Below are 26,263 nucleotides of genomic sequence, written 5' to 3'. Positions count from 1 at the left end.
ATAAAACCTAGAGACCTGGCTTGTTGAAATATGTTTAGAAACTAATACAGTGACAAACAAAATTGTGGGGAGCTCAGCATATATATGAAACCTTATGCATTGCCAATAAGCACAGCTTAAAGGACAAGACAACAGTTGCCAGATTTTAGCAACTCCTTTTAAACGAATCTGTAACATGGGCACTTTTGAAACTTAATTTATGAATATACAATTCTTTTCTTACAGTCAGAAATTCTTTTATTCAACTACTCGTATTCTTTTCTTTAGGAAGGTGGAAAAAAAGGATTTATGAATAGACTTTATGCCATCCAGGAGGTGTGTGTCACTATTCAGAATATCCTTGATGAAATAGCTTCATTTGGTGAAAGGATCAGGAAGTAAGTGCTGATACAAGTGCATACTGTTCATATCTTTTCCACACAGAGGTACAAAATGTTAGACCTTTATTTATTTATTTCAGTATTGAGAAAGGAAATAGGAAGACCTGAGTAGTGTTTTAACAAAATGCATGTTCACTTGCTGAAAGTTGTATTTATGTGACTTAGCAAAACCTTTCCTTCTAGAGTATTTTTAATTTGTAATACCTAATACATGACATACAAGAATTGCCAGCAAATCTAGGTGCTAAGAAAGAGAGGCTCTGGTATTTACTGAAGGACATTTGGGGTATTTCTGGCATAGTGTTTTGGTTTGAAACCTTGGCCAAATGCCAAGTATAAACCACAGCAATGCAGTCCCAGAGGAAAGGAAAAAAACCAACTAAAACTTAAGCTTAAACCAGAAACTGGTTTATATATTTACACAAGATGGAAAATTAAAAACAAACTACAATATAGCACACATCCACAAAAGTTAGAAATAATAACAATAACTCTCCACTCCCCATCAAATACAAATCTCACTATTCCGGCTACAAATCACTTAAGAGAACTTACTCTCCCAAGGAACAGACTCAAGCAGAGAGAAAACTAGGAATAAACATTTTACTTCCCTGAGATCACCTAGTGGTGAGGTGGCACTGGGGCTAACTCAGCAGAACAGCAGCCACATCTTGTCATTACCCTGGCCATGATCAGTAAGATGAAAGTTCCATCCTTCCTCTTTTTATACTGAGATGATATCAGAATATGGTATATAGTATCATTGGCCAGTAGAAATCCGCTGACCTGACCCAGCTTGAGTGAGCTGATAATTCAAGGCCTGCTCTAAAAACTAAAGCCTAAATTTAGGCCTAACTAAACCCAAGACACATGGTCAGTGAATAGCAGCACAAGGTTTATTATTTGAGATGACAGGTTCCAGAAAGTGACCTTCCAGCTATCAGCTGCAAAGCAAGAATAGGATTGACTTGGTTTTCTGTGCCTCAAAAGCCAAGAGCATCTCACGAACACCTGATTCACTTCTGGAATTGACTTTTAGGAAACGGGTGCAGTGGGTGGGGGTCAGCCTGCAGGAATCCTGAGGATCATCTCTCATCTGATCTCTTCTGTCTTGATGACGAGGAGGTTACTGTTTATGTATTTAAGAGCAAAGTCCGTAATAGAAAAGCCTGGGAAACATTCTCATAAGGACACTTCCAGGCAGGCTGTTTTCACAGCAGTAGAGTCAGGTGCATGCATATTGAATTGCACCAGTTTTCCAGGCCAAAAAATGAGCCTATGTCTGAAGAAAGTCTTTATCAAAAGGCTATTTGTGGAAGTTGTCCTGATGATTAGGGTTTTTTAATTGTGAATTTTGGAAGTGGGATTTGTTCTATTATACACCAGATTAGAGCAACAGAATTTTTTAAACTGAGCAAGACTATAAATGTTTGGAACTTGCTCCTAAAACTATAATGGGAAGCCTGTTCTGAATGCTGTGATAACACAGCACATAAGGAGGTTTGCTAAGTGAGGAGACAGTGCTCCCACACATGGCATGTCTGTGATCCATTGCATAAAGCCGTGTCACAGGAACTTGAGCAGACCCTCTACCTTCTGTTCATCCCAAAGGCATACAGAAGAGGGAAAAAGATCAGGTGTCCCTTGAGGGTAAAAGGAGGGATCCTACACATAATGTTCATTCTGGAGAACTGTCAAAATTGCTAGAAAAGAAGACAAATAAACACAGGAAGCCAGAGCTCATTATGAAAAATATGGCTAGCAAATCAGATGATTGCAATTATTCTGCTGGAGAAGCCAAAATAATGTAATCATATTGATCAGGGATGTAGTTAGTAGGAATACTTCAAAGAGTATCATGAGGCTATTTAGAGCCAGAGCCACATTTTCCATGTGGATAAATGTCATGCAACACTTTTGACATGGTGGTGCCTCCGTGGAACAAAACCACTGAGCCAAGTTCTCCTTAACCAGCATTCTTGTGGGACACACATATGAATTGATAATCTGGTCTTTCTCTCTTTTCTGCACACAGAGGTTGGAGAGCCACAGCACACTGTTTCAAGACTCCCTCCCTCACATCCCAAACTCTGCAAAATGAAATGGCCAGCAGTGTTTTGTCACAAAGCAGAGTTTGGGACCCTTAGTAAGTATATTTTAATCTGTGACTTTGAAACTCTGATGGAAACCCAGAAAATGTCTTCCTTTGTCCATAGACAAATAAGCTGTACTTATTTAATATTATTTTATTTTATTTTATTTTATTTTATTTTATTTTAGCTGGTAGGTAAGCTTTTCCTGAGCTTTTTTTTTTTGTTACTTTACCTTATGCCACTCCCCACTTTTTTTCCTCCTTCTGTCCTTTTTCTTCTTTTTTCATTTTTTTCTTTTGTGGCCATTATTTCCTTCCTTCCTCTAGTGCCATTGACTTATCCCTGGCTTGAGGACTGACATACCCCCTCCTTTTTTCACCCTAACTCTCTCTTGCATAAGCTCATTGGATTAGTTTGCACCTTTGCATGTCCATAGACATGACTTTTTCCCCCAAAACAGAAGGACACCTGGTTGAGGAGTGCACTTACACCGCAGACAGAGGGGAAGGTTCCTGCTCAGCATTTAACTGCCTATGCTGCCCTTACAGTGGGGCAGGGAGGTGATAAAACAGAAAGCTTTAGCAGTAGTTTTCCAACTATTATATCCTACCTCTACCCTGGCATTGAAGAAGGGAACCTGGGTTGCCTGTGTGAGTATATCTGGGGAGTGAGGAGCTCTGTGTGTTTTGCCCGATGCTAAAACTGGGTGCAGACACTGAGATTTCCAAAAAGCAGAGCAGTAGTTCACCTGGCGGATGTACACTGTTGGGCTGGGAGAGGTGCCATTCAGCACCCAAGTGGGTGAAGTGAGGACCTCCTTTCATTTTTGCTAACAGTAGTTCCAAGTCCAAGCCCTGCATGACATCCAACATCCATACATGAATTTGTAGACTTTGTTCAGCCTCTTGGAAACTGGCACTTCTCCCACTGTCCTGCCCATCAGTTGCCTTTTTATTGGCTCTGTTGCTGACCTCAGTTCTGACTTTTGTTAATTTTTCTTTTAGTACATTCAACTGGACTGTCCCATTCCTTAGCTGGCTGGCAATTGTTGCGGTCTCTGTGTTCACTGTCATCCTGTATTTCATTCCACTGAGATACATTGTCCTTGTCTGCGGTAAGTAAAACTTTTTTAAACTGCCTGTGCCACTTTAAAAAAAACCCTCTTTTTTAAGGGATGACTTACATTGTCAATACATTTTGGTATTTATGGTCATGAAGCTGGTTCATGATGGAAATAAGCAGGTTATTTAAAAATTGCAACTATGTAAAGAAGTAGGCCCATCTGCAAAATGCATTTTTGTTGACTGGCATTCTAGACTTAATCATACTGTGACCATGTAGCCATGAGGATTTTTCATATATCAAAGTGTGGCTTTGTCCAGCTATTACTCTGATTTATTTTCACTACTTATCCACAAATGGACATACTGATTTTAAAAAGCTACTGTTAGCCCATCTGTTGTGAATAATGCTCCAGGTTTTCATTTGTACATCTTTTCATACATCTTATACCAGTAGCAACTGTACCCTTACTCAGTACTACAGACTTGTGAAGAGCATAGTCTCAGTTAAATCTGTGGCTAGATTTTTTTTCTAAAGAAACAATAACACTCACGCTTTTGTAAAAAGCTTTTGAATTCAGAAGACAACATAAAATCATCTAACTGACTTGTCTTGGGTTGAGCTGGCAAAACGCCAACTGTCCAGGACAGAGTGAAAAGGGTTCCTCCTCCCCCAACCAGCTAAGGGAAAAAGAAGAGGGAGAGGAAAAAAACCCACTCAAAGCAGGTTTATGCTGAAACTAACTACATGTATTTGTACAGAAAAGAGAAAATTAAGAGAAAACCCCAGTATAACACACACCCACACAAGTTAACAAGAAATAATTTCCGACTTCCCAGTAAACACAAGTTCTACCGTTTTAACTACAAATCATTCTAGAGAAGTCAATTCTTCAGAGACAGACTTAAGCAGAGAGAAAAGCTAAGAACAAACATTTTACTTCCCTAAGAAAACATGATGGTAAGCTGGTGCTCCGGGCTTGGGCCTCCCCATCCCTCCTGGGACGGCAGAGTGTCTTGCTGGGACCACAGCTGTGAAGCAACTGACCAAGCCACACCCACACACCAGCTCTTACCCCTTTTGAGATGATGCAATATGGTATGGAATACAATATTATTGGCTAGAAGAAGTCAGCTGTTAGCTAGCCCAGCTCAAGCCAGCGGATAACCCCAGGCCTAATCTGAACTTCAAAGCCTAACTTCTTGGCCTACTTGGCTAAACCCATAACATGACTCCAAGTCATTATTTTTTTATTTATCAGTCAGTATTAGTAATTTTCTTGAAATGTTTTCACAAATAGTCATAGCAGAATATATAAAATGGAGAAGAAACAATAAAGAGGATATGAGCAAAAGTATTTCTACAGAACTAACAGAAGCAAGCAGGAGGGCTTCCTTTCTTTTCCTGTCTTGAGAATTTTAGTTCTCCCCCACATACTCTGTAACACTTGAATGTAACCCAAACTCTTAGTTTGTTATTCTTCCTAGCACATATACATGAAGTTTGAAGTACTTGGTCTATGTCCTTTTTCTGTCGTTTCCCAGACGGTTCTGACATCTTGCTTTCTTACATCCCCTTTGTTTGAGGCAAGAACCTGAGATTATAGTACTCTGCCAAGACCCGCAAAACTATAGAGCCAGAACTGTTCTTTGAAAACCTCATTACTCCAGTCACGCTCCCACAGAAATGTCTCTGTTTCAGGTAAGACAGAGCCTCAGCTCCCAAGCCTCCCAAACCATAGATGGATAGCATAAGTACAAATTATTATAAATGCACCTTGTACTCTTTCCATCTCTTCACTACTTGCCCCTGAGTTATATACTCTACCTAGATATGACTTCAAGGCCTTTTGTTCCCTGGAGGTTTCAACTTCGTGTTTTTCTCCTGCATTTCAGTTTATGTGCCTTCTTATTCAGAAAGTTTGTGTGGATCCCTTCTTTAGGGACCTTTTTCTTTTGCATCGTGCCAAGAGACCAGACAAGTACTACATAGCCACAGCTCCCAAAGTCCAGACCTTCTCAGGATGAAATGCTTTGCCATGCCATGCTGAGCATAGCTCTGGGCATCTGTCCCTTCAAAAACTGTGGTATTCCAAACATGTGCCTGTTTTCTTCATCGTCTGTTTCTAGTCTCCCATGTATATACATTTCTTCATCCCATTCATCCATTCTGCACTTGGAAACCTTGGATGCCTCTGTTTTCTGACCTCTTTCCATAGGAGTGCTTGAACTAGTCTGTAGCAGCATTTGCTTGTTTCATTCTTTGCGAAGGCAGAGGTTTTAAATGAAAATTCCTTCATGTTATGGCTCATCTTTTGTATAGTCGTCTTTCTTCTTTGAATCCATAGGGGCTGTCTCTTTCAGCCTTCTCTGGCAAGACCAGACCATGGAGACTAGCAGTCCTTGAAGATGTGATGTATTAGGTGGAGTAGAACAGGAATCACCTCTCCATCCTAATTGCTTTAGATGTTGTGCAGAGTCCTGGTAACAGCTACAGCTGTTTATGAGGGAAAACTATAAAGATAATTATTTTATTCATAAAACTTTCAAGCTTTAGGAAAAGATCAATCCCCTTGTTGTATTCTGCTTCCCATGTAGTGTCTCATCTCATCTGTACATTGCTTTTCCTTCCTCAAGCCTTGATAATGATTTATTTATGCACTTACTTTCACAGATTGACTGATATTTTTCTTTATCAGATGTGACAAAGTGAGACCATATCAGCTCCTGAATTCACCTGTGGATGGTCCACATGCAACGAACAGTGGGGTTGACCTTGAATTTCTCAGTCACTTGCTGATGCAAAGCATCCACTTAAAGGCATTGAACCTCAAATGTTCCTTCTGAATACTCACTGTTTGATCACCAAATAAAGGGATGGCAGAACTGAGAATTCATGCAGTGGCAGGCTGTGGGTTTTATCAAGACTGAAGCTTGCATGCTCCCTCCCAAGGCCATCCTTGCTAATTCTTTCTGAAAGGTCTGGGCACCAAGGACTTCATGGAAGATAAAATACATTGTCTTATATGACACAGAAAGGCACATTTTTGATGCTATCCTGGCTTTTTCCTGCTCACAATAGAGTCTATGCAGTTAGTACTGTTCCTGCCCATGTTTTAGATATGTCTTCCCAGAATCCACAAACTGGTTTCTCAAAAAGTGTATGTCTGACTAGGTGTGTTTTGATAAGAAAATAAGTCTAATTTAAAAGCCTTCTTTCTGCTCAGTCTGGGGAGAACTTTTCTTGATGCTTCTGAACAATAATTTGCCAAATGGCTTTATAAGACAATGATGTCTAAGGAAGATATTTTTCTTCTCTGCACTGCCTTCAGCTCATGTGTATCTGTCATTCTTAGACAGAGGTTTGTGCAAACTTCTCTGAAGCCTTCACGTGGTGCAGATTTCTCTGTTTCCCATATGCTTCATTGCCCTTACCATAAAGAAGATTTTCCTTGAATCTCCTGAATCTTTTGTGAATGTTCTGTCCTAGAATTAAGCCCATTTCTCCTCATCCTGTCCAGAACAGAAATGAAGTACTCTTTATTCCTCTCCTTTTTCTGACTTCCTCTAAATAATCGCAGTTCCTGATACTTTCCAAAAAAATGTATTGAATGAATTAAAAAATGTCCCTCAAACTCTCGTGTTTTCAGACAGAGGGAAACATGGCACCAGCTTTCAACCTTTATAGTCTGCATTTGAAGTTCGTTCATTCATTCATTCATTCATTCATTCATTCATTCATTCATTCATTCATCCATCCATTCATTGTTAATCTCAGACTTCAAAATGGATCCTAAAGCCTTTTTTAAAATTGTGCCAAAAATATTTTCTTTAAATGATGATGGCAACATTTGAACTTTCACTTCTGCAGGCATCAATAAATTTATGAAGAAGATTCGAAATCCATATGCAATTGATAACAATGAGCTACTTGACTTTCTGTCCAGAGTTCCTTCAGATGTGCAAGTGGTGTGTATCTATTTTTTGTGTCCTGTTTTGTAATTTTTTTAATTTAAAGCAGTTATTTTTAATCAATATTATATTCTTTGGCACAACAAAATTGCAAACTCAAGCTAGGGAGAGTCCATGAAGCATGAGAAGCCTGCTAGGCCTTTTTCCAGGGAGAAAGTAGGTACAACCTTGGTTATACCTCTGAGGATACTTAGGACAGTAAAAAGACAAGTATCTGAGAGATGATAACAGATGCTAGAGCTTATATTAAACAGCCTCCAGCACAGTGTGAAGCTGACAGGGATAAGGCACTGTGTAGAAGAACCGTAGCTGAGGCTTTTGGGACATGCAGTGGAGGAGTCAGAAGGCCAAATGATGGAAGAGGCAGCAGCAGGCAGCATTGCCCAGTGTCTCATGACCACACTCTAAAGGCACTTTGGCCCTTCCTTTTCCGGGATGAAAGCTTTTGCTGTGGCCATGGTTCAACTTTGTTCATAAACTTTAAAAAAAGGTGATTGTGAATTAAAAACTTTTGTGATGCGGTACACAGTCTCCTGAAAGCATGCAAGCTTTGTTTTAAGATAACATCAGACACATAAATCACATCCAGTGTCACGAAGACTGTAGACTTTCTCATATTTCTAGTTTGAGTTCAGAGCTGGTATAGGTAGGAGGTATGGGTGCACATACCTTCTCTGAATTTGATACCCTCTGTAATAGGCATTTGGAAATCAACAAGTTTTTGAGATACGTCATGAGGAATGTTCATCCAGCTCAGTCAAGAAAATACTGTTTATTGTTTGTAAGAGGTCGTGGCGAAAACAAAAAAAGATTAGCCTTTTCAAAGCTTACGGCAATGCACAGTGTTATCTCCTGGCAGGATTTTCCTAATGTTGGTTTTCCTTCTTACTCTAGATCTGTCATTCCATTGTTGTTGAATCACATCTGCAAATCTTGTGTAGTTTTTAGGGGGAAAAGTTTTCTTTTTTTTCCTTGGGGGAAAAAATGTGTCTTCCTTTTTTTCTAGGAAGCACCACCTGACTACTTTCTTTCTGAACTTTGTGTTTAAACAGATGCAGTACCATGAATTGAAACAAGATCCTAGTCACAGCCCGAGCAAGAGGAAGAAGAACAATCCTGCCTAGCCAACTTCACATGTTGAGGAGACCAGCATCTCCCATGGAAGAATAAAAGAGCAAGTCGAGGCAGCATTTCCATTCTCTAAGCTTTTTATTTATTTCGTCTTTTTATCTAGTAGGGAGATTTTGTAAATAATGTAAAAAGGTGTTTCTCACTGAATATCTATTGCCATTTGAAAGCCTGGTTAAAAACACCATAATGCATTAAAGGAGTCAATCTAAAGTGGTAAATATACACTGATACTTGGTGGTTGAAGATACACGAACTATTCAAATCGTGCTGACAACTTGAAAAAGGTGTGAATTTAAATCTTATTCAAAAATTCATCAGATTTTATTTGGGAGCATTAATATTCTAATACAGGAAGTCACGATTACTATGTTTTGTACATTTCACGAGAAATACAATGTGGTGGAGCCTACTGCACTTAAGTTTTAGCAGATTTTTTCAATTTTCAGACCTTGATGTTAACTCCTGGTGCAAAAATTTCCTGTGCAGGTGGGCTGCTTATAAGATAATGAGAAACACAAAGTGCAAATCTCTTTCTGGAGCTCCCAAAAGCAGTTCCTGCTGTCTTTATCATTCCTTAGAGATCTAAAAATCTTTGTCTCTCTGAAAATACTGTCAGTTTGTAACTGATTGCCTGTCTGATTTTTCTCTGTGTACCAGTAATCTTCATTTGTAGTACGCTGTTTAGTGAATGAAGTTCATAGTTTTGATGTAATGGAAATACTATCACTAACTCCATATTGCTTTGGGTGTCATGCTATGAACACTTTTTGTACACGTAACTATTTGAATATGGAAACCTTGTGGAAAGTGTTTTTCTTTCAAATCACGATATCATATTAATACACTTTCTGGTATAACATTACCTCTTAGCAAGCAATGTAGAGGAAAAAAATGATGTTGTGGTAAAACTGATATACTGGTTTTATTTTCTTAGCTAATAATGTCAGTTCTTCTAGTATAATCAATTACCTACTGCATGAAAACTGCATTAACTTGTAAATTACGTGGAACATAGATGACAAATATTTACATTTCAAATGTTTTAGTGGCCACTGCATAATGAGTACTTGGGGATATATTCTGGTAACTGCATGCAGACTTCCACACTCAGCTCCCCACGTAGTGAACAGAGATTCATTCCTGAGGAATTACCTGTGCATAGCTCCTCATTGTAGCTCCTGGTGACATTAAAGGGGATTTTTGCCCAAGGAAGAGTGGCAGGACTGCATCCTCAAGGGGAGCTGTGGTCCTCTCTGGGTTACCTATCATTGGTTGCAATTGCAGAAAATGTTGTATTGCACTACTCTAACAATACTTTTGAAAAGACTATTTAGAAATGCTTTGCAGGGACACATTTATATGTATTTGTCTAAAGAATTGTATGTTAGCTGCATTGGTCATAAAAGTTCATTCTGGATTTATTTATTTTGCAGATTAGATTATAGCCAGGCTCTTATGTGACAGTTTCATCTTTCTGTTTGTATGTTTCAAAGAATGCCAATCAAATGAATGTTCTGCAGAAAGTCTAGTTCTTGTTACATCATTACTTCAAAAGAGTTTCATTTTGAAGCTTGTGTAACTACCTTTTGACTGTATGATACCTGAAGACCAATATACTATTGATGAAATCAGAATCAATGATCAGCCTACTTTGATTTAAAAAAGTCAAATTTTTGATTTAACAGTATGTCAATGTTTGTTGCCTGTTGTCAGTTTTGCAACGTTCTGCAGTACACTGCCAGATTTGTACCTTCCCAATGTTGCCCACCAGTCTTCATGTGATTTCCTTGTCTTTTCTTTTCGTGCACCCAATTTCAAATGTCTACTTTGATGGTAATGTCTGAGTTAGTTATGCATGTTTCCTGCATTAAACACATTTTTAAGCATCACTCTTTTCTATTACGAAGCCTCTGTCTTTTAAATCCTATGCTATCAGTTTTCCATGAGTGGTGTGACAGGCAAGTGAATGAAAACATCATATTTCTGTGTGCAGCATCTCAGTATTCTAAGCTCCATAGCATGCAGGAGGAGGGAGCAGGGAGAGTAAAACATCTGTTAGATGAAAATTGGTCAATTCCTTTTAAATATCTCAGTGACTCAAAACTGATCTCATTGAAAATATAACACACAGAGGCAAGGGTAAGAATGCATGTTGATTAAGTACAATTCTCATGCCACAGCAAGACAATTTAAAATCACAATTTAAAATAGGTTGTGAGTAAACCAGTTCTCAGTATTTGCAGTTTTCACTACTCTGCTTTGTGTGGGTGGCTTCTGTAGAGAACCAGTCCTGCTTTATGCCATAAATATTTCAACATACCTTCCTTTTGCAAATTGGCTCTGAAGTCCATTTCCTGTTAGATTTACCAGGCTTTTTTCTTAAAGCGGCTTGTCTTTTCACAAACAGTCACAAAATAATAAGGCATCACACGATCATGAAACTCTTTCTGATCTCAAGGCTGATTATCTGAAAGGCTTTAGTTACATTTCTTCTGATAACTCATAGTACAGAGGTTGCTTACCCTGTTTTTACAGTTCTTTCTCTTTGTAGTAAGGAACATCTATGTGTTTTTCATAATAGCAGTGAGCTTTAACTGGAAGAGCTGTGTACTCTAACTTAGTATTTTAAATCCAAGTTCAATAACCCCCAAGACTTTTTTTCTATTGCAATTAAACCAACAGTGGATTAATGAGAAAGTGATTAAGCAACTTTTGTATAGTCTACTGGCTAATGGGGTCCCTGAGAGCAGACAGTCTACCAACAAGACCCTCCTGCCTTGTCTCTACCTTGGCCTGCATTCTCTAGCTGATCATTCTCTAGCTGACCATTCTCTAGCACTTCATTTCCTGGTCACCACTGATACTAGCAATTAAACCTTAATTGGAAACTGTTTACCTTGTCATCCTCCCCTGCTTTTTCTCTTGATTTTTTTTTTTTTTTGATGGGCTTCCTTTCCTTATCTGCATTTTTTTACCACTCCACATTCTTGCAGATGTAACTCCTTGATGATATGGTCACAAAGCTTCAGTTGCTGGTTTTGTGTCAGCACTTCAGTTTCCCTTACATACCTCCTACCTCTGAAGTTCAATGTTTGGTTTCTCACTGCTGCATCAAGCAGTCATATATACCTGTCTTTCACCAGCTCTGCTTCTCTTGCACCTGCAGTGAGTGTTATCTAGTCGAGCCTCATGGTGGTACTCCACATTCAGACTTTGTCGTATTCTCTCGGTAGTGATGATTTTGAAGTCGTTCCCTGTGATAGTGCACTAAAAAAGAGTAAAGAAAATTAAAATCTAAGTTTAAAGGAAGGAAATATCTTCTGGAAGTTGTATAACCGTTTCTGCAACAGAAATGCATCTTGCTGTTGTTTACTGGCTTCTGAGATATCTGAGTTTATCATTCTACTCTGCTACAGTTAAAGGACTTGAATCTCCTCCAGCCAGCTCCTAATCCAGCAGAGGGCACGCTTGTCCAAGCCATGGTCTACCATCTTTTCCAGGAGTGTATTGTGGGAGACAGTGTCAAAGACCTTGCTGAAATCTAGATAGACCACATCCACAGCCTTCCCCTCATCCACCAGGTGGGTCACCTGATCGTAAAAAGAGATCAGGTTGGTCAGACAGGACCTGCCCCTCCTAAACCCATGCTGGCTGGGTCTAATCCCTTGTCCATCCTGAAGGTGCCGTGTGATTGCACTCAGGATGAACTGCTCTATAACCCTGCCCGGCACCAAGGTCAGGCTGACAGGTCTGTGCTTGCCAGGGTCATCCTTGCAACCCTTTTTGTGGATTGGGGTGACATTCGCCAACTTCCAATCGCCTGGGACCTCCCCAGAGAGCCAGGACTGTTGGAAGATGATGAAGAGTGGTTTGGCAAGCTCTTCTGCCAGCTCCCTCATCACCCTGGGATGGATCCCATCTGGTCCCATAAACTTGTGAGGTTCCAGCTGGCTCAGTAAGTCACTATTTCCTCCTGGAACTCAGGGGGCTATTCATCTCCCTCTCTTTGTCTACCAGCTCCAGAGGTCAGTTGTCTTGAGGGCCACCTGTCTTAGTGGTAAAAACTGAGGCAAAGTAGGTGTTAAGTACCTCAGCCTTCTGCTCATCTTTGTTAACTATATTTCCCTCCAAGTCCAACAGAGAATGGAGGTTTGCCTTGCTCTTCTTTTGTTATTAATGTATTTATAAAAGGACTTTTTGTTATCCCTAGCTGAATTAGCCAAATTAACTTCAAATTGTACTTTTTTTCCTGCATAACCTAGCTATCTTTGTAAATTCTTCATAAGTAGCCAGCCCTTTTTTCCACAGTTGCTAAACTTTCTTTTTATCCCTGATTTCCTTCAGAATCTCCCTATTTAACCAAGATGGCCGTCTTCCCCTCCGGCTGGCCTTTTGGCACACTGGTCTAGCCTGTTCCTGTGCACCCAAAATTTCCTTCTTGAAACATGTCCATCCCTCCTGGACCCCCTTGTTCTCAAGGGTTGTTTCCCAGGGTATACTCTGAATTATTCTTTTGAGTAGGCCAAAATTTGCCCTCCAGAATTCCAGTGTAGAGGTCTTATTGATGGCTCTCCTTGCATCCCTGAGGATTGAAAATTCTATTATTTCATGGTCGCTGTACCCCAGGCATCCTCCAACCACTACATCCCTCTCTGTTTGTAAACAGTAGGTCTAGCGGGGCCTTACCTCTGGTAGGCTCATTTGCCAGTTGATGAAGGAAATTGTCCTCTATACACTAAAGGAACCTCCTTGACTGTCTCTTCTCTGCAGTATTAAGCTCCCAGCAGATATCTGGCAGGTTAAAGTCACCCACAAGAACAAGGGCTGGAGATTTTGAGACATCTGCCAGCTGCTTGTAGAATAATTCATCCTTTTCATCATTCTGGTTGGGCGGTCTGTAACAGACACCCACAAGGATGTCAGCCTTGTTGGCCTTCACCCTGATTCTGGCCCACAGGCACTCAACCTTGTCACTGCTGACCTCAACTTCAACAGAGTCAAGAGACTTTCTAACATATAAAGCCACCCCTCCACCTCTCCTTCCCTGCCTGTCCTTTCTGAAGAGCTTGTAGCCCCCCATAGCAGCATTCCAGTTGTATGAGTCATCCCACCATGTTTCTGTGACAGCAACTATGTCATAGTTTTCCTGTTGCACTATGGCTTCCAGCTCCTCTTGTTTGTTTTCCATACTGCGTGCATTAGTGTACATGCACTTCAGCTGGGCCTTTGATTTTACTCTCAACTCAGGCTCTACACCCTTAGGCTTATCTCTTGAGAGCCTGGTTGCCGTCTCTTCCCCCTTCAAACCTCGTTTAAAGTCATGTAAAGACCTTCTCATTTTTGTTTAGTTCCCAATGCACCTAAATCACCTTTCTCTTTTATTTAAAACCAGTGGATATTTTTCCAAGATATGTAACTATCGTGCTGTAAAAAATTGAGGGAAGGCAAAGCTAAGTTAAAAAAAAAAAATTAAACCAAACTAGAGATTTCTGTATTCAAAATTGTGGACCTGCAGTGCCAATAACTTAGCTTGCTGGTTTCACAGGGTTATTAGAGTTTCTGATATAGTGGTTTGGGGTTTTTTTCCCTTGCAGGGTGTCAAACAGGCTAGGCTTGATGGGGGGCCCGTAAGTTAGCAGAACCAATCAGGGGCTGCTGCCAGGGAGGGCTCAGCTGGGGAAGGGCCTTGATAGGAGGAGCTGTTGACCATTTAGGAGAACTGACGCAGCAAGAAATTCACCTTATAAGGGAAGACACCAAAGAAGGAAGGGGCCGAGATACCCGGGGGAGGGTAGGGGGCATGGTTAGGAGTGTATAAATGTAGCAACCCTCCTTCTCAGGGGTGTGATCCCTAGCTTGTTACTAGGTGATGCACCCTGCACGTGCAGCTACAATAAATTCTTGCTCTGTCCTTTTAAAAAGCTGTCTTCTAAATTGACTGAAACAGGGATTTTTTCTTACATTTCAAGGTTACACTTTAAAATACTCAAGACTGATTGCTTCAGGAGTCAGGGTATTGTCAGACCCCTGTCAACCCCATTAACCCCAACAAGAAAGAACAGCCTGGTTGGGCTCTGGTTAGGCAACAGTGGCAGTGCCATGAGAGAGGGCTCGTGCTGAACCAGTGTGTGTGGACTGGTGTAAACAAAAGACTTTTTCCAACAAGTCTTTGCATCAGCAGGTTTTGAAGGTATTCTCATTAGTGTTTTGGGCTTCAAGTTCAACTTACTTACTTTTCTAGTAAGAGCAGTTGCATATGATTGTTATTATGGGTGTTGTTACAGGTTTGAATAGTTTTGTATGGTTTCTGCAATTAAAAACAAAAAAACTGGGCGAGACTGGGTCTCCTTCTAACCCACTGGAATATTTATGTTTTTGCAAGTTAAATTTTTGGGTTAAACTTGGGGAAAAAATATGTTTATGTTGTTACAGATTCTTAGTTGGGGTTGTCTTGTCATCAAGACAGGAGGGACACTCACCAGACATAACAAATGACATATCTGACCCTAGAGAGGCAAAAAATTAAAGACTGACACTAACCACTACTGTACAATTAGTACATACAAACCCCAAAGTTCTCAGAATGTTTGCATGAGTGTATTAGAAAGGCAGCTGCCATGGTGAATGAGATGTGTGCCAGCGTGTGAGATGTGTATCAAGAGTGTGAACTCCTCAATTTATTGATACACAGGAAAATACAATCTTCCTACCTCATTGTTAAAGGTTCAAAACAAAAAAAAAAGGTGGTGGTGGGAGGGTCTCCCTACAGACACAAAGGTTTTGGGACTCGAAGGACCAAGACTGAGAACAAAGGTGTGGTTGATGACTCTCGATTCCAACTAAATGGTGAGGGGAAGGTGAGGAACAGACCCCCAGCAACTGGGAGGGGTAGAGGCTTCTCTGAGTTTCTGAGGTTTTCTGAAGTGCTGAGTTTACTTCGTTTTGGGCAGCTGCTGGGACTAGAAGCCACCGTTTACTGAGCTGGCATCTCGGAAGGAGCTCCTTCTGGCTCTGCTCTTCCCCCTTTCCCCCTCCATCTGTAGGTACCCTGAGCTTCAGAGAGAGAGAGAGAGAGAAGGGTCACAGCTGCTTCAGGATACACTACCGACTTTTCCTGGGGACTGACTTTGGCTGCAAGGAGATTGCTGGAAACTACTACCACCCCTCAACTTCCAACGTTTCCTTCTTTGAACAAAGGACAAGGAGAGAGTCTGCTCTTCCCCAAGAAAAGGTTCCATCCTGCCCCCACATGAGTCATAAGGCTGGCACCTCTTCCTGACTTGTGTCTACTTTGCCTGGAAGACTGGGGAACAGACCTCACAGCCAGCCGAGGTGTGACACTGCCACCTGCTGTCCATAAATATATTTGCACCAGGAGGAAATGACTGTTTTGGGGCTGTTTGGGTGCTGGGAGAGTTGTTTGCTCTGGTCTGTTTATATATCTATGTCTATCTATATCTATATATAGTAGTTAAGAACAGTTATCCTTCTTCTATATGTTTGCTACTTAAAGTTCTTTTAAATTTAATAAGTGGCGAAGTGGTTACTGAGGACTACTCCCCTCCTCTAGTCTTGGTAAACATTTTTCTTTCCTTTAAACTAGGACACTCATCATACCCTGCTCACTGAATAATGTCTCCTAAATGATTTCTACCCCACTAACACAAGGGTTCTTCAATAAGGGTTCTATATGTTATACCCCCGTTACACAAAGAAACCCTCAGAAACTAAAAGTCACAGACCCTGGTTCCCTCAGAGTTAAAACATTCATAAAGAAAGGTTCAGTTCTAATAAAAATTTCAGTAAATGTTTAGAGTGAATAAAGGTTTCAATAAAGGTTTCAATAATGGTTAAAGAAAGCAGGTTTGAAACAGGTTCTCAACTAAGCAGGCACTCATAACAAGGTTGTTTCAAGGTTCAAGTTCTAAGTTGTATTGTTCTCTACGGTTATTCCTGGTTATTAATTAATAAAAATGGGAGTATGTAGGAGTGGGGTAACCTCCTGTGGGATGGACACCACAGAGACACCGTGGGTCTTGCTGGGAACTGGTGTTCATGCAAAAGCCCGAGAAGAAACTACCCTATTGTGTGTGCCATGTCCTGAGGTTTTAAACTCATTGGTCAGATTGTGAGCATTCCCGGGATATGTCAATGTCCCCAACCCCGGGTATAAAGCATGTGCACACACTTCAATAAACTGCTTCTCTCATGTCCTCTGACACAGAGTGTCCATGCTTATATCAACTGTCAGACATTTCTCTATCTTTATCTGAATGTGAGTGCAGAGACTAATATTTTCCAAAGTTATTTTTTCTTGGAAAGGTATAATATCATATCCTGGTCAATATGATGATAAATTTATGAATTTCTAAGGATCTTTATATATTATAGTTTTGTGATGGTAATTACTTTATATACATTTAACAGATTAAAAAGAAGCTATTTGACAGATTTAAAACTGTATTCATTTGTGAATAATCACTGAGCATGAAATGTAAGACCATGCAATGAAGGCTCTCCTTACTGGAAAATAAACTGGAAATGGATCTCTTTGAATTTACTGGGCACTCTTGACCACATGGGAGCATGGCACAATGCTAAGGCAAAAAGGCTCTGTGTGGTGCTTGAATGTGTGGGCCAAGGGGCTGTTGGTCATAGAATAGTTTAGGTTGAGAAAAACATTTAAGAACGTCAAGTCCAATCCTTAACCCAGCACTGCCAAGCCCACTACTAAACCATGTCATAAATGCAACATCTACATATATTTTAAATCCTTTCAGGAATGATGACTCTACCACTGTGCTGGGCAGCTTGTTCCAGGGCTTGATGACCCTTTCTGTGAGGAAAATTTTCCTAGTATCCAACCTAAACCTCTCCTGGTGCAACTTGAGGCTGTTTCTTCCTGTCCTGTCATTCGTTACTTGGGAGATCGACCCCCACCTGTCTACACCTTCCTTTCAGGTAGTTGTAGAGTGATAAGCCTCCTTTTCTTCAGCTGTCTTGGGTTGAGCTGGCAAAATGCCAACTGTCCAAGACAGAGTGAAAAGGGAAAAAGAGGGAAACACCCACAGATCCCCCAGCTGTTCCTCACACAAGTTGTGCTCCTAACAATTCCTCAGTTCTGTTGTCCTTCTCTGAACATGCTCTAATACCTCAATATGCTTCTTGTCATAAGGGACCCAAAGCTGAGCACAGTATTAATTGTCGAGAGCAGGGGGATGAGGTATGTGTGGGATTATGGCCCTGATAAGGTCTTGATGAGTTGAGGGAATAGCCTCAGCCTCAGCCCCCCTGGAGGGATGTTGACAGGATTGATGGTGTTACCAAAGAATAGAGTGTTATGGAAATAACATAGCTTTTCTTTGTTGTACCATGTGGCACCCTGCAGAGACCCAAGAAGCCACCCCTCAGGCATCTGTCTATCACCCCCAAAGTACTGACTTTAGTCACACAAACCACCTAAAAGAAAATAAACAGTATAAAGAGAGACCGAGCATAAGGCAAAATTGGGGAGAAAAACTTCCACCATCTCTGGGAGGGCAACCTATGAGCTACCATCTCCCCTACCCCCACCCCATTGGACATTGCAGGGGTAAGCAACCAAATTCTTACTTTATTTTCCTGTGCCTTACTAATTATAAGTTGTTACAGCTCACTGGGTGTATACGTGCTAGGAGAAAGCAGCTATATTCTTCCTGTTGCTTTTCTTTTGGGTTACTGAGTGGTTTAAATGTGGTGTTGAACTGTTGTGTTTCTGTTTAGTAATCCTCTGTTAGTAAAGTTAGTCTTGGGATAGGTATACTGCTGGAGTTGCCTGTAAAATATGTTTTGTGCCGGTTTCTTTGGGGGTATTTTGTCATCAATTAAATACAATCCTGCAGCTAAATGATATCACCGCCTAAGTAACCCATAAAGTCATTGTCACATACTTGTATTAATAAATGTTATTTCAGGAGCTGTTGTGGGGAAAGTTCTTTTGTTGCTATTACGTGTGGTCTCATATGAGAGGTCAGAAACCCTTCCAACCTGTGTGCTATCCATGTCGATAGGCAGCATTAGGACCATAAGGCTCTGATTTTCTGGAGGCGCTTATTGCTATTAAGTTCTCCCTGGTGTAAGTGTGGTTCTCACAGGAAGGTCAAAAATCTTTCCAGCCTGTGTTCTGTCCAGTGTTTGACAGGCAGTGCTGGGTTCATAAAGCTTTGATTGTTCTGAGGACACTTACAGCTTTTATATTAATGCAGGTGAGACTAGAAATCTTTGCATTTCTGTCTCTTCCCCCTTTCACGTGACAGATGTGGTTCGATACTAACCTCCACAGGGCATTTATGATGCTGCTCTTTTGCAATACAGCTGTTTAATAGCAGTCAGGATTGTAGATGTTTCAGAAACATCTTCAGGACTATTTAGAATTAGACAGTTTAAAGTGAGGTCAGGCTCTGAGGTTTGAAACTGCCCTCTGTTATAAAAAAATCTAAATGATTATTGAAACTACAGTAATATTTAAATTCTATGTGCTAAATTTTCCCACTACATAAAGCAAAAAAAACCAACAAAACTTCTGAGCCACCACTCAGTAGTGATTTATTTGACAGTGCGACCATTTCGAAACCAAGAAAGACTCCACAAAACTTCTTACAAATAACACCAAGATTTTTGCACATGAATTGATGTGCTTCATATCTTGTAATGGAAAAAAAAAGAATATATAACAGAGAAAATACAACACTGAAATTTGGCTTAATGTAATATTTTGGAAACTTTGAGCCTTGACCAAGACCTTTGTATGCTACCTAAATACCTGACTGCATATCCCAGTCTGCTCTACCTTCTATTTATTGCTCTCAATTCTTGTGCTGCTGACCAGTGTTACTCACCTGACTGGCATTCTTTACAAAGTATACACATTGCTTTTCTTTCATTGTGTCCTCCAACAGGAAATATTGTTTATTTGTCCACCTCATATGTGACAAAGGTGTTTTTGGCGTTGCTTTCTTACTAGAGTAACATTACAAATGCATAGACAGAAACAAATCCACAGATGAGTCACTAATAAACACAGAACAACAGCAATGAGGGTCTGATACCAAGATCAACTCAGTGTTGTGAGCATCTTCCATGGATTGCTATGAGATCATGTATCTCAACTGCAGAAAGTCTAAATGGAAATTTTAATGTTCTGCAAGCCAGCTGCCATCAATGGAATTATTCCTTCCAGTTAAGCAACACAAATTTCAGAAGCACCTATTAATCCACACTCTTTTAGTTTTTTTTTGTTTTGTTTGTTTGTTTTTTTTAATATTATAAATTGCTTTTAGAGAAGAACTGGAATCAGATGGGTTGCTAATTAATACCTACCTTTTGAAGACTAAATTTAAAATTACTACTGAATCCCCCCCAGGTATCTTTACTCTAATGCATCACTTCCTTCTCTTCCCTTGGAAGTGAAAAGGATAGACTTCCCTTTGTTTCTCCTCCCACATCCTAGCGTGGAATTAGTTTGGATCAGTACTAAAAAGCAAGGCAGGAAGAGTAGCTTCTGCCGTATAAATGAGCAATAAGGGCTCTCCAAAACACATAACTCTTCTGCATCAGCTACACCATAAGCACAGTTAGGTAGCTCAGTTGCCTTGCAAGCCTCAATACCTTTAAAGAACATCCTGGGAATTTCTCTTTTTCTCAAGTAATCATAGCATATGTAGCACACAATCCTAAATTAGGCTAGAGGATTTATTTAGAGCATTTATTGTGTGTAGTTTGCATGTCTTCAAAGAATGGAAACAAAAGTTTCAAATTAAATGGGGTGAAATTTTTAAGGAGATCCACAGTATCAGAATCTAACATCCAGTACATACTTAAAACTATCTTGTATAAAGTTCTCTGTAAATTCCCCTGCCAACATAACTAGGTTTCTGCCACTGCTTTCACTAGCATCTTCAGTGAGGGAATCTAAGCAGTGTTACCAGATCATTTTATACACTGCCAGTGTACTTGACTTTATACACATCCCTTTAAGACATGAGTTAGAGCAGAGCCAAGGACACCCTCAAGTTTTGCTGAGGGTGGATTCGGCCCTTCAAAACATCATTGTCCTGGGAAGCAGCATGATGACTTGATTGTTTTAAAGCTCTACTAAGTGATACCTGCTGGAACTTCGTAAATCACTTGGGTGTCTGGACCAGTCTTCTCAAGTCGGTCACTGAATGTGACCACAAGTGACATGGTGCTGATGATATTTTCCACACCTCTTTGTATTACCGTTTCTATCAAACAAAGACAAGGGAATGCTAGTATATTGATTCTGTAAATATAGTGCCTTCTGTTTTGAATTTTACAAGACATAATTAATCTACATAATTTTAATTTTTATAAGGAGAAATAAAACAAAAACTGATGTAAGGAATTTGTTTCTCCATTTGTTTTTATTTCATGACAGATATTTACAACATTAGCTTTATTAAAGGATATTAAGATATGAAGGCACAAGATTTTCTCAGGGAATGAAACAATCAACTACTTAGTTTAAATTTAGGGTCATTACCTCTGAAAACCAAAGTGATCTATGGCATGAGACAGGTAACAAAGACTTCCAAGATAGAAAATACAAAGTTGTGTATGTGTAAATGGTATAGCACTCTCCTAAGAAGAACACAGATATCCAGATGTGTCAGGCAACTAGATGGCATTGGTACTGGAAAAATTTTGCCTAAAAAATGTGTTGAATCAGTGTATGCGACTTTCAGGATCTGCCATAGGAAACTACTAACAATATGGGAGATACCAACATGTAGGGGCTTGTGTAGGACTGTGAAATTTGTACTTCTTTGGTTGTTGGAGAAAAGTTAGGTCCCTATCAAAGGTTATCACTCAAGATTCAGCCAATGTGGTTGGTAGGAAGTTAACTGCTAAAAAGTTTTAAGAGCTGATATGCTTCTACCATAGTTTGCAGAGTTGCTAACAAGGCTTTCATCTGTTCTCCAGGGAAGAAAAGCATGTTTGCAGATACTTCTTGAAGAAACTGCGGTAGCTTTTGAAAAGTTTCTAGCTCTCTAAAATATGTATCTACCAACCAATCTTCAGAAAATGCATTTTTCGTCTTAGAGTTACTAAAAGCCATCAATGGAAGTACATTTGAACAAGCTACCTCTTTGAGAGTTAAAGTCAAGGGTGAAGACAAATTATAAACTGAACAAAAATTCAGCAGCATCTTATTAAATAAAATCAAACACAGTTCTCTCTGCTGACTGCAAAACTCTTGTTCTGTGCACTCATAAAAGCTTTCAATACTCTCATCTGGGTGAACAAGATTCAAAAGTTCTTCCTTTACTACTATCGACTCCACACAATCTAGTGGCAATTTTCCACTGGAGCTCCTCTGCTGTAGAAGGACTGGTCCTGCAGAGAAAATATAAACATTATTAACAACAGCACATTCGATTTAGCAGACAAGCAAGATTTTGGAATGTTTTTTGCCAGTAGCTGGGAGTCTGTTTAAGTTCCTTTTCATGGTTAATTATGTTGATGTAACTGATGAATTATATATTTGCAATACAATCTAGAACATGCAGAAAGACACTTTGTAACGTTTTCTTTAGCATATTGTCTTAATTTACACAGCGTATGGAAAAAGGTAATCTTACTACTGTACCAAAATTGTATTAAGTACTTTATATATGAGGTTTTTTGCTGACACTTCAAATTTAAGGCATGTTACTGTGATGGTTTTTATTTTACTTTTCTGGATGGTGTGGCCAATCTTGCCTTAGGATATGCAGCAAGGTAAACTATTGAAGTAGGAATCCAAGTCTTCCCCAACAACTGAGTTTCAAAATTTGGTCTTGACAGACTTCTGAAATGCAACCCATAATTTCTCTAATAAATAGAATTGAAGTAAGTAAATGGGATGCTTACTTTTCAGACTACACTGCATTCTTTTGGTATTTCCTGTTTAATAAATGGACCTAATAAATGTTCAAACAGCTTACACATTTCTTGATACGTTTAAGACAGGCTGCATCAGTAAGAAAAAATGATGGTTGCTAAGACACTATAGGTGTTTTGCAATGATGAACACATCAGAAATCTACTTATATAAATTTGGGTTACTAGGCTAAAGTAATGATGTCACTTTAACTTGAATACTTCTTCAGAAATACATTTTATTGCATAAAGTTACATATCCCCGCTTTACATATCCATACTAGACATTTTAACTTTGCTCTGATTTAAGCTGTAGTATCATTACTGATTATTTAGTATCATTAAATCTCCTGCAAGCTGAAGGTTTTTAGAGACAGAAAACCGAGTAAGTTTTCAGATAGATGTGTCCTAAGTTATTGAGCTAAGTAAATCCACACTGAATTGGGTAAGATGTTTTCTATCACAGTCTTGTCAGTTGCTCATCAGGCCATAACTCAGAGTGTCAAAGGCAAAGATAAGAATATACACAGTCTTACAGTTTCCAGAAAACCTTGATGAATGCAAGTGCAAGTAGAACTCTTCCTCTAAGACAATGTTGTCTTAAAACACTGCAGAGAAAAACCTCCAGGCCAATTTTAGTAGGAGATAAGATAAAAGAGCAGAAGTTTTACTGAGCCTCCCAGGCGTCAGGAATGCATATCCACATGCGTGCCCTGACACACTGGTTCCACGGTTTTTATAATAATGTCCACCCAATCCTCATTCTGCCACACCCCAGTTCTGCCCCATTCCACCCCCTGGCACACCCCATCAGGAATTGAATCTGGGGGAGTTTGGGACCCCTCCTTCATCATCTTTGTCTTCCTCGTATCATGTCAGGTCCTTGGAGGCTTTCCAGCATTCTGGACTTTGAGCTCACTCTGCCTATGTTTATGTCTCCTGGTGCAGGCCTTAAGATGTTTTTATGCATTTCTACCTTGAAAAGAAGATTAGATAGCTAATGGAATTTTAGGAAGATTAGATAGCTAATGGAATTTTGAGGGATTGATATGGGGATATCGGTATGGGGTTTCTTTTGCTAGAAATACTGGTGCATTAAAATCTACATTCACGGTAGCTACTTTTAAAATCTATAAAAATTTAAAAAATCAAAAAACTCTAAGCATCAACAAGAAGACCATCCTCTACCAATTCTTTACAATAGCCTAGGAAAACTGCACATCTGCCAGTGCAATGCCACTTCCAGCTGAGGAGCTGGGCTTTCTAGAATATTGGCTGATGCATCACTTAGACTGATTGAACTGAGCCCAGGTATTGGTTTGGCATGCTAGATACACGGTTTAGTAAATATATAAAACACCTGGGAGACACAGAACTGAGGCTCCTCCAACACAGAGGTAGAACTGCACAGGAACGTATTGATTATGATCCAGTACTTGCACAACATAAACAGACACAGCCCTTAGGGGGCAGGAGAAGACAGTAAATACAGACTGAAATAAAATTTTGTTTCTCTACCTTATTTAATAGGCCATCTAAACACAGTGCACTCCTATTCCTCAAGACTATACACAGAAGATTTTTATTGAAAAAATTGACTTGGCACATAAAATACAGTTTATGCTGATAGAGTAGGTCAATTGTACAGATATCAAAAAACATTCACTTCAGTAAATTAACTAAAGAAGGAAGAGTTGATACCCAAGACCATTCTTTGCAGAGGTTTGGTTTTGGGGTTTTTTAAATATGCTATGTTAAATACATTGATATAGTACATATTTCAAAACAAGATACGAATACCCTCTCTCTGAACAAAAAATAGTTTAAAACATTTATCATGTGTTTAAAACATTTGTCATGGCATGCCTAAGGGGCAAAGTATCTTTTTTTAGAAACTAAGGCATCCCTCCCACTATTATCCCTAAAGAGCAGTTATCATCATTAAAATATAGATTCCTTTCTTGAACCAATTACCAAGCTAAATGTGTTCTTCAAAGACCATCACATTAATTTTCATAAATGCTGAACAAATTTATATTGAAACATATGATTTATATAGAGATTTACTGATCTATTTTGGCACTGTGGTAAAAATTGATCAAACCAAAAGAAAATCCTTAGCCTTGCTTGCTGGCTAGGCAATCTTCAGCTTCATTAATGAGTACAGAGAATATAGTTACAATGCATATGGTGTAAAATGCAGAATAAAAACATCAACATATTGGAAAAAATTTGGGAAAATCCCAGTTAACTTCATAATCAGCTGACCAAGATAATTGTGAAAACAGTAATATTTTTATTGTAACCAAACCAGCTTGGCTTAAAAATGCTTTAAAATACATGTTCCCCAATAACACTGCATTTTAAACAACTATTAAGAAAAACATCATGAACGTCATATAGGTAATTTCTCTACACCAGTTTAGCACAAATGCACTCACCCCCATGCTGAAGTAGCAGCTTGCCAATTTCTATGTGTCCATTTGATAGTGCATCATGCAAAGGAGTCACGCCGTCCACTTGACTGAGCAGGTCTACCTCTGGACAACGCCGCAAAATTTCACTGACACACATTATGCTGCCATGGTTACAGGCTTCATGCAAAGGTGTCCAGCCAGCATAGTCTGCATTATAAATGAAGGGAAGTTTTAAAACAGCAGAAATAGTACTAAAATGTTAACATTAATTAGGCAGCAAAATACTTTACTTTTTAGTGTTCATGATGGCTAGAGTGGCAGCCTATGATATCAAAACAAGAAATTCCAATGAAAAACATCTGAAAAAAGTAAATAGCATTTTTAAAAATCAGTAGAAAAGGTGATAGTAAAACACGCTCTACTTATAAATTCATCTTATGTCAATGTTTGCTATAAAGTCTTCATTTTGTGTTGTTTAAAATAATAAAGACAGTCTCAATAGTATAAATACAAACTTTATTACCAAATAGATATTAAGAGAGTTCTTTATCTGGCTTAATTTCTTAGTTCTCTAGAGAAAACAAATAACTTACCTTTAACATTTATGTCTGTTCCAGGGAAAGCAAGAAGCTGAATCAGTCTCTCCACATTGTTACTTATGCAAGCTTTATGGAGGGCTGTCTCTCCTATCATGAAAAATTAATATATTACACTAGAGTAGAAAAGATAGCAACTAAGGAAAATACTCAAAGTGCCTGGAACTAGGAGACCTGGCTATGTACCAGAAAACTCAATAAGTAAGATTTTTCTTTATCCTTTTTAACCATCTTTTAAGAAAAAAAACCCCCACAGAGCTTCTGTTCCACCAAAGATCCAGCAACAAAATTGTAATGCAAGCGGTTTAACACAAGAATTATCTCCCCTATGGTTCAAGGTTTAAAGCTTCAATCACACTACAAAAGCACCAAATGATCACAGAACACCAAAAAATACCAGGTTTTGAAGCAATAAAACTTCAGAGCGCAGTTGCCCTCCCTTAAATTTATTCATGAACCTACATTAAAATGTATGGTTCTTTTTACACAGCATTTATAGCTTAATTCAAATGAATATTTCTGGCTAAGCACGAATGCCTCGACACACTTAAGTATAATTCAGAACTTCAAATCTGTTAACAGATGGTTTGCTGTTTCTTAATAGGCTGTCTGACTTGGCTACAGTAGTGAAGGAGGGGGAAAAAGAAATAAATAATAATAGTAATAATAAGAAGAAAATGATCTGGAAAAAAA

The 26,263-nt window shown here is 39.3% G+C and overlaps 2 protein-coding genes across 5 annotated transcripts in view; one reads left to right on the top strand and one right to left on the bottom strand.

The window, feature by feature from the left end:
• Positions 1-8,630, top strand: part of MCTP1 (multiple C2 and transmembrane domain containing 1) — a 215,008-nt gene extending 206,378 nt beyond the window's left edge. Inside the window, 4 exon segments of the mRNA XM_071581543.1 lie at positions 268-377; positions 3,478-3,587; positions 7,406-7,503; positions 8,559-8,630. Coding sequence (XP_071437644.1) covers positions 268-377; positions 3,478-3,587; positions 7,406-7,503; positions 8,559-8,630 — 390 coding nt within the window.
• A 12,384-nt stretch (positions 8,631-21,014) lies between these two features.
• Positions 21,015-26,263, bottom strand: part of SLF1 (SMC5-SMC6 complex localization factor 1) — a 43,404-nt gene continuing 38,155 nt past the window's right edge. For all 4 annotated transcript variants that reach the window (XM_071581647.1, XM_071581649.1, XM_071581650.1 and 1 more), the window contains 3 exons: positions 25,568-25,660; positions 24,999-25,181; positions 21,015-22,032 (listed from right to left, as the gene is read on the bottom strand). In XM_071581647.1, coding sequence (XP_071437748.1) covers positions 21,536-22,032; positions 24,999-25,181; positions 25,568-25,660 — 773 coding nt within the window. In that variant the 3' untranslated portion in view covers positions 21,015-21,535. The remainder of the gene's footprint in view (positions 22,033-24,998; positions 25,182-25,567; positions 25,661-26,263) is intronic.

Source organism: Pithys albifrons, chromosome Z (genome assembly GCF_047495875.1).
Source record: "Pithys albifrons albifrons isolate INPA30051 chromosome Z, PitAlb_v1, whole genome shotgun sequence".
In the NCBI taxonomy this organism is placed as follows: domain Eukaryota; kingdom Metazoa; phylum Chordata; class Aves; order Passeriformes; family Thamnophilidae; genus Pithys; species Pithys albifrons.
The sequence above is the reverse complement of the archived record's forward strand: the minus strand, read 5'-3'. Positions and strand labels throughout refer to the sequence as shown.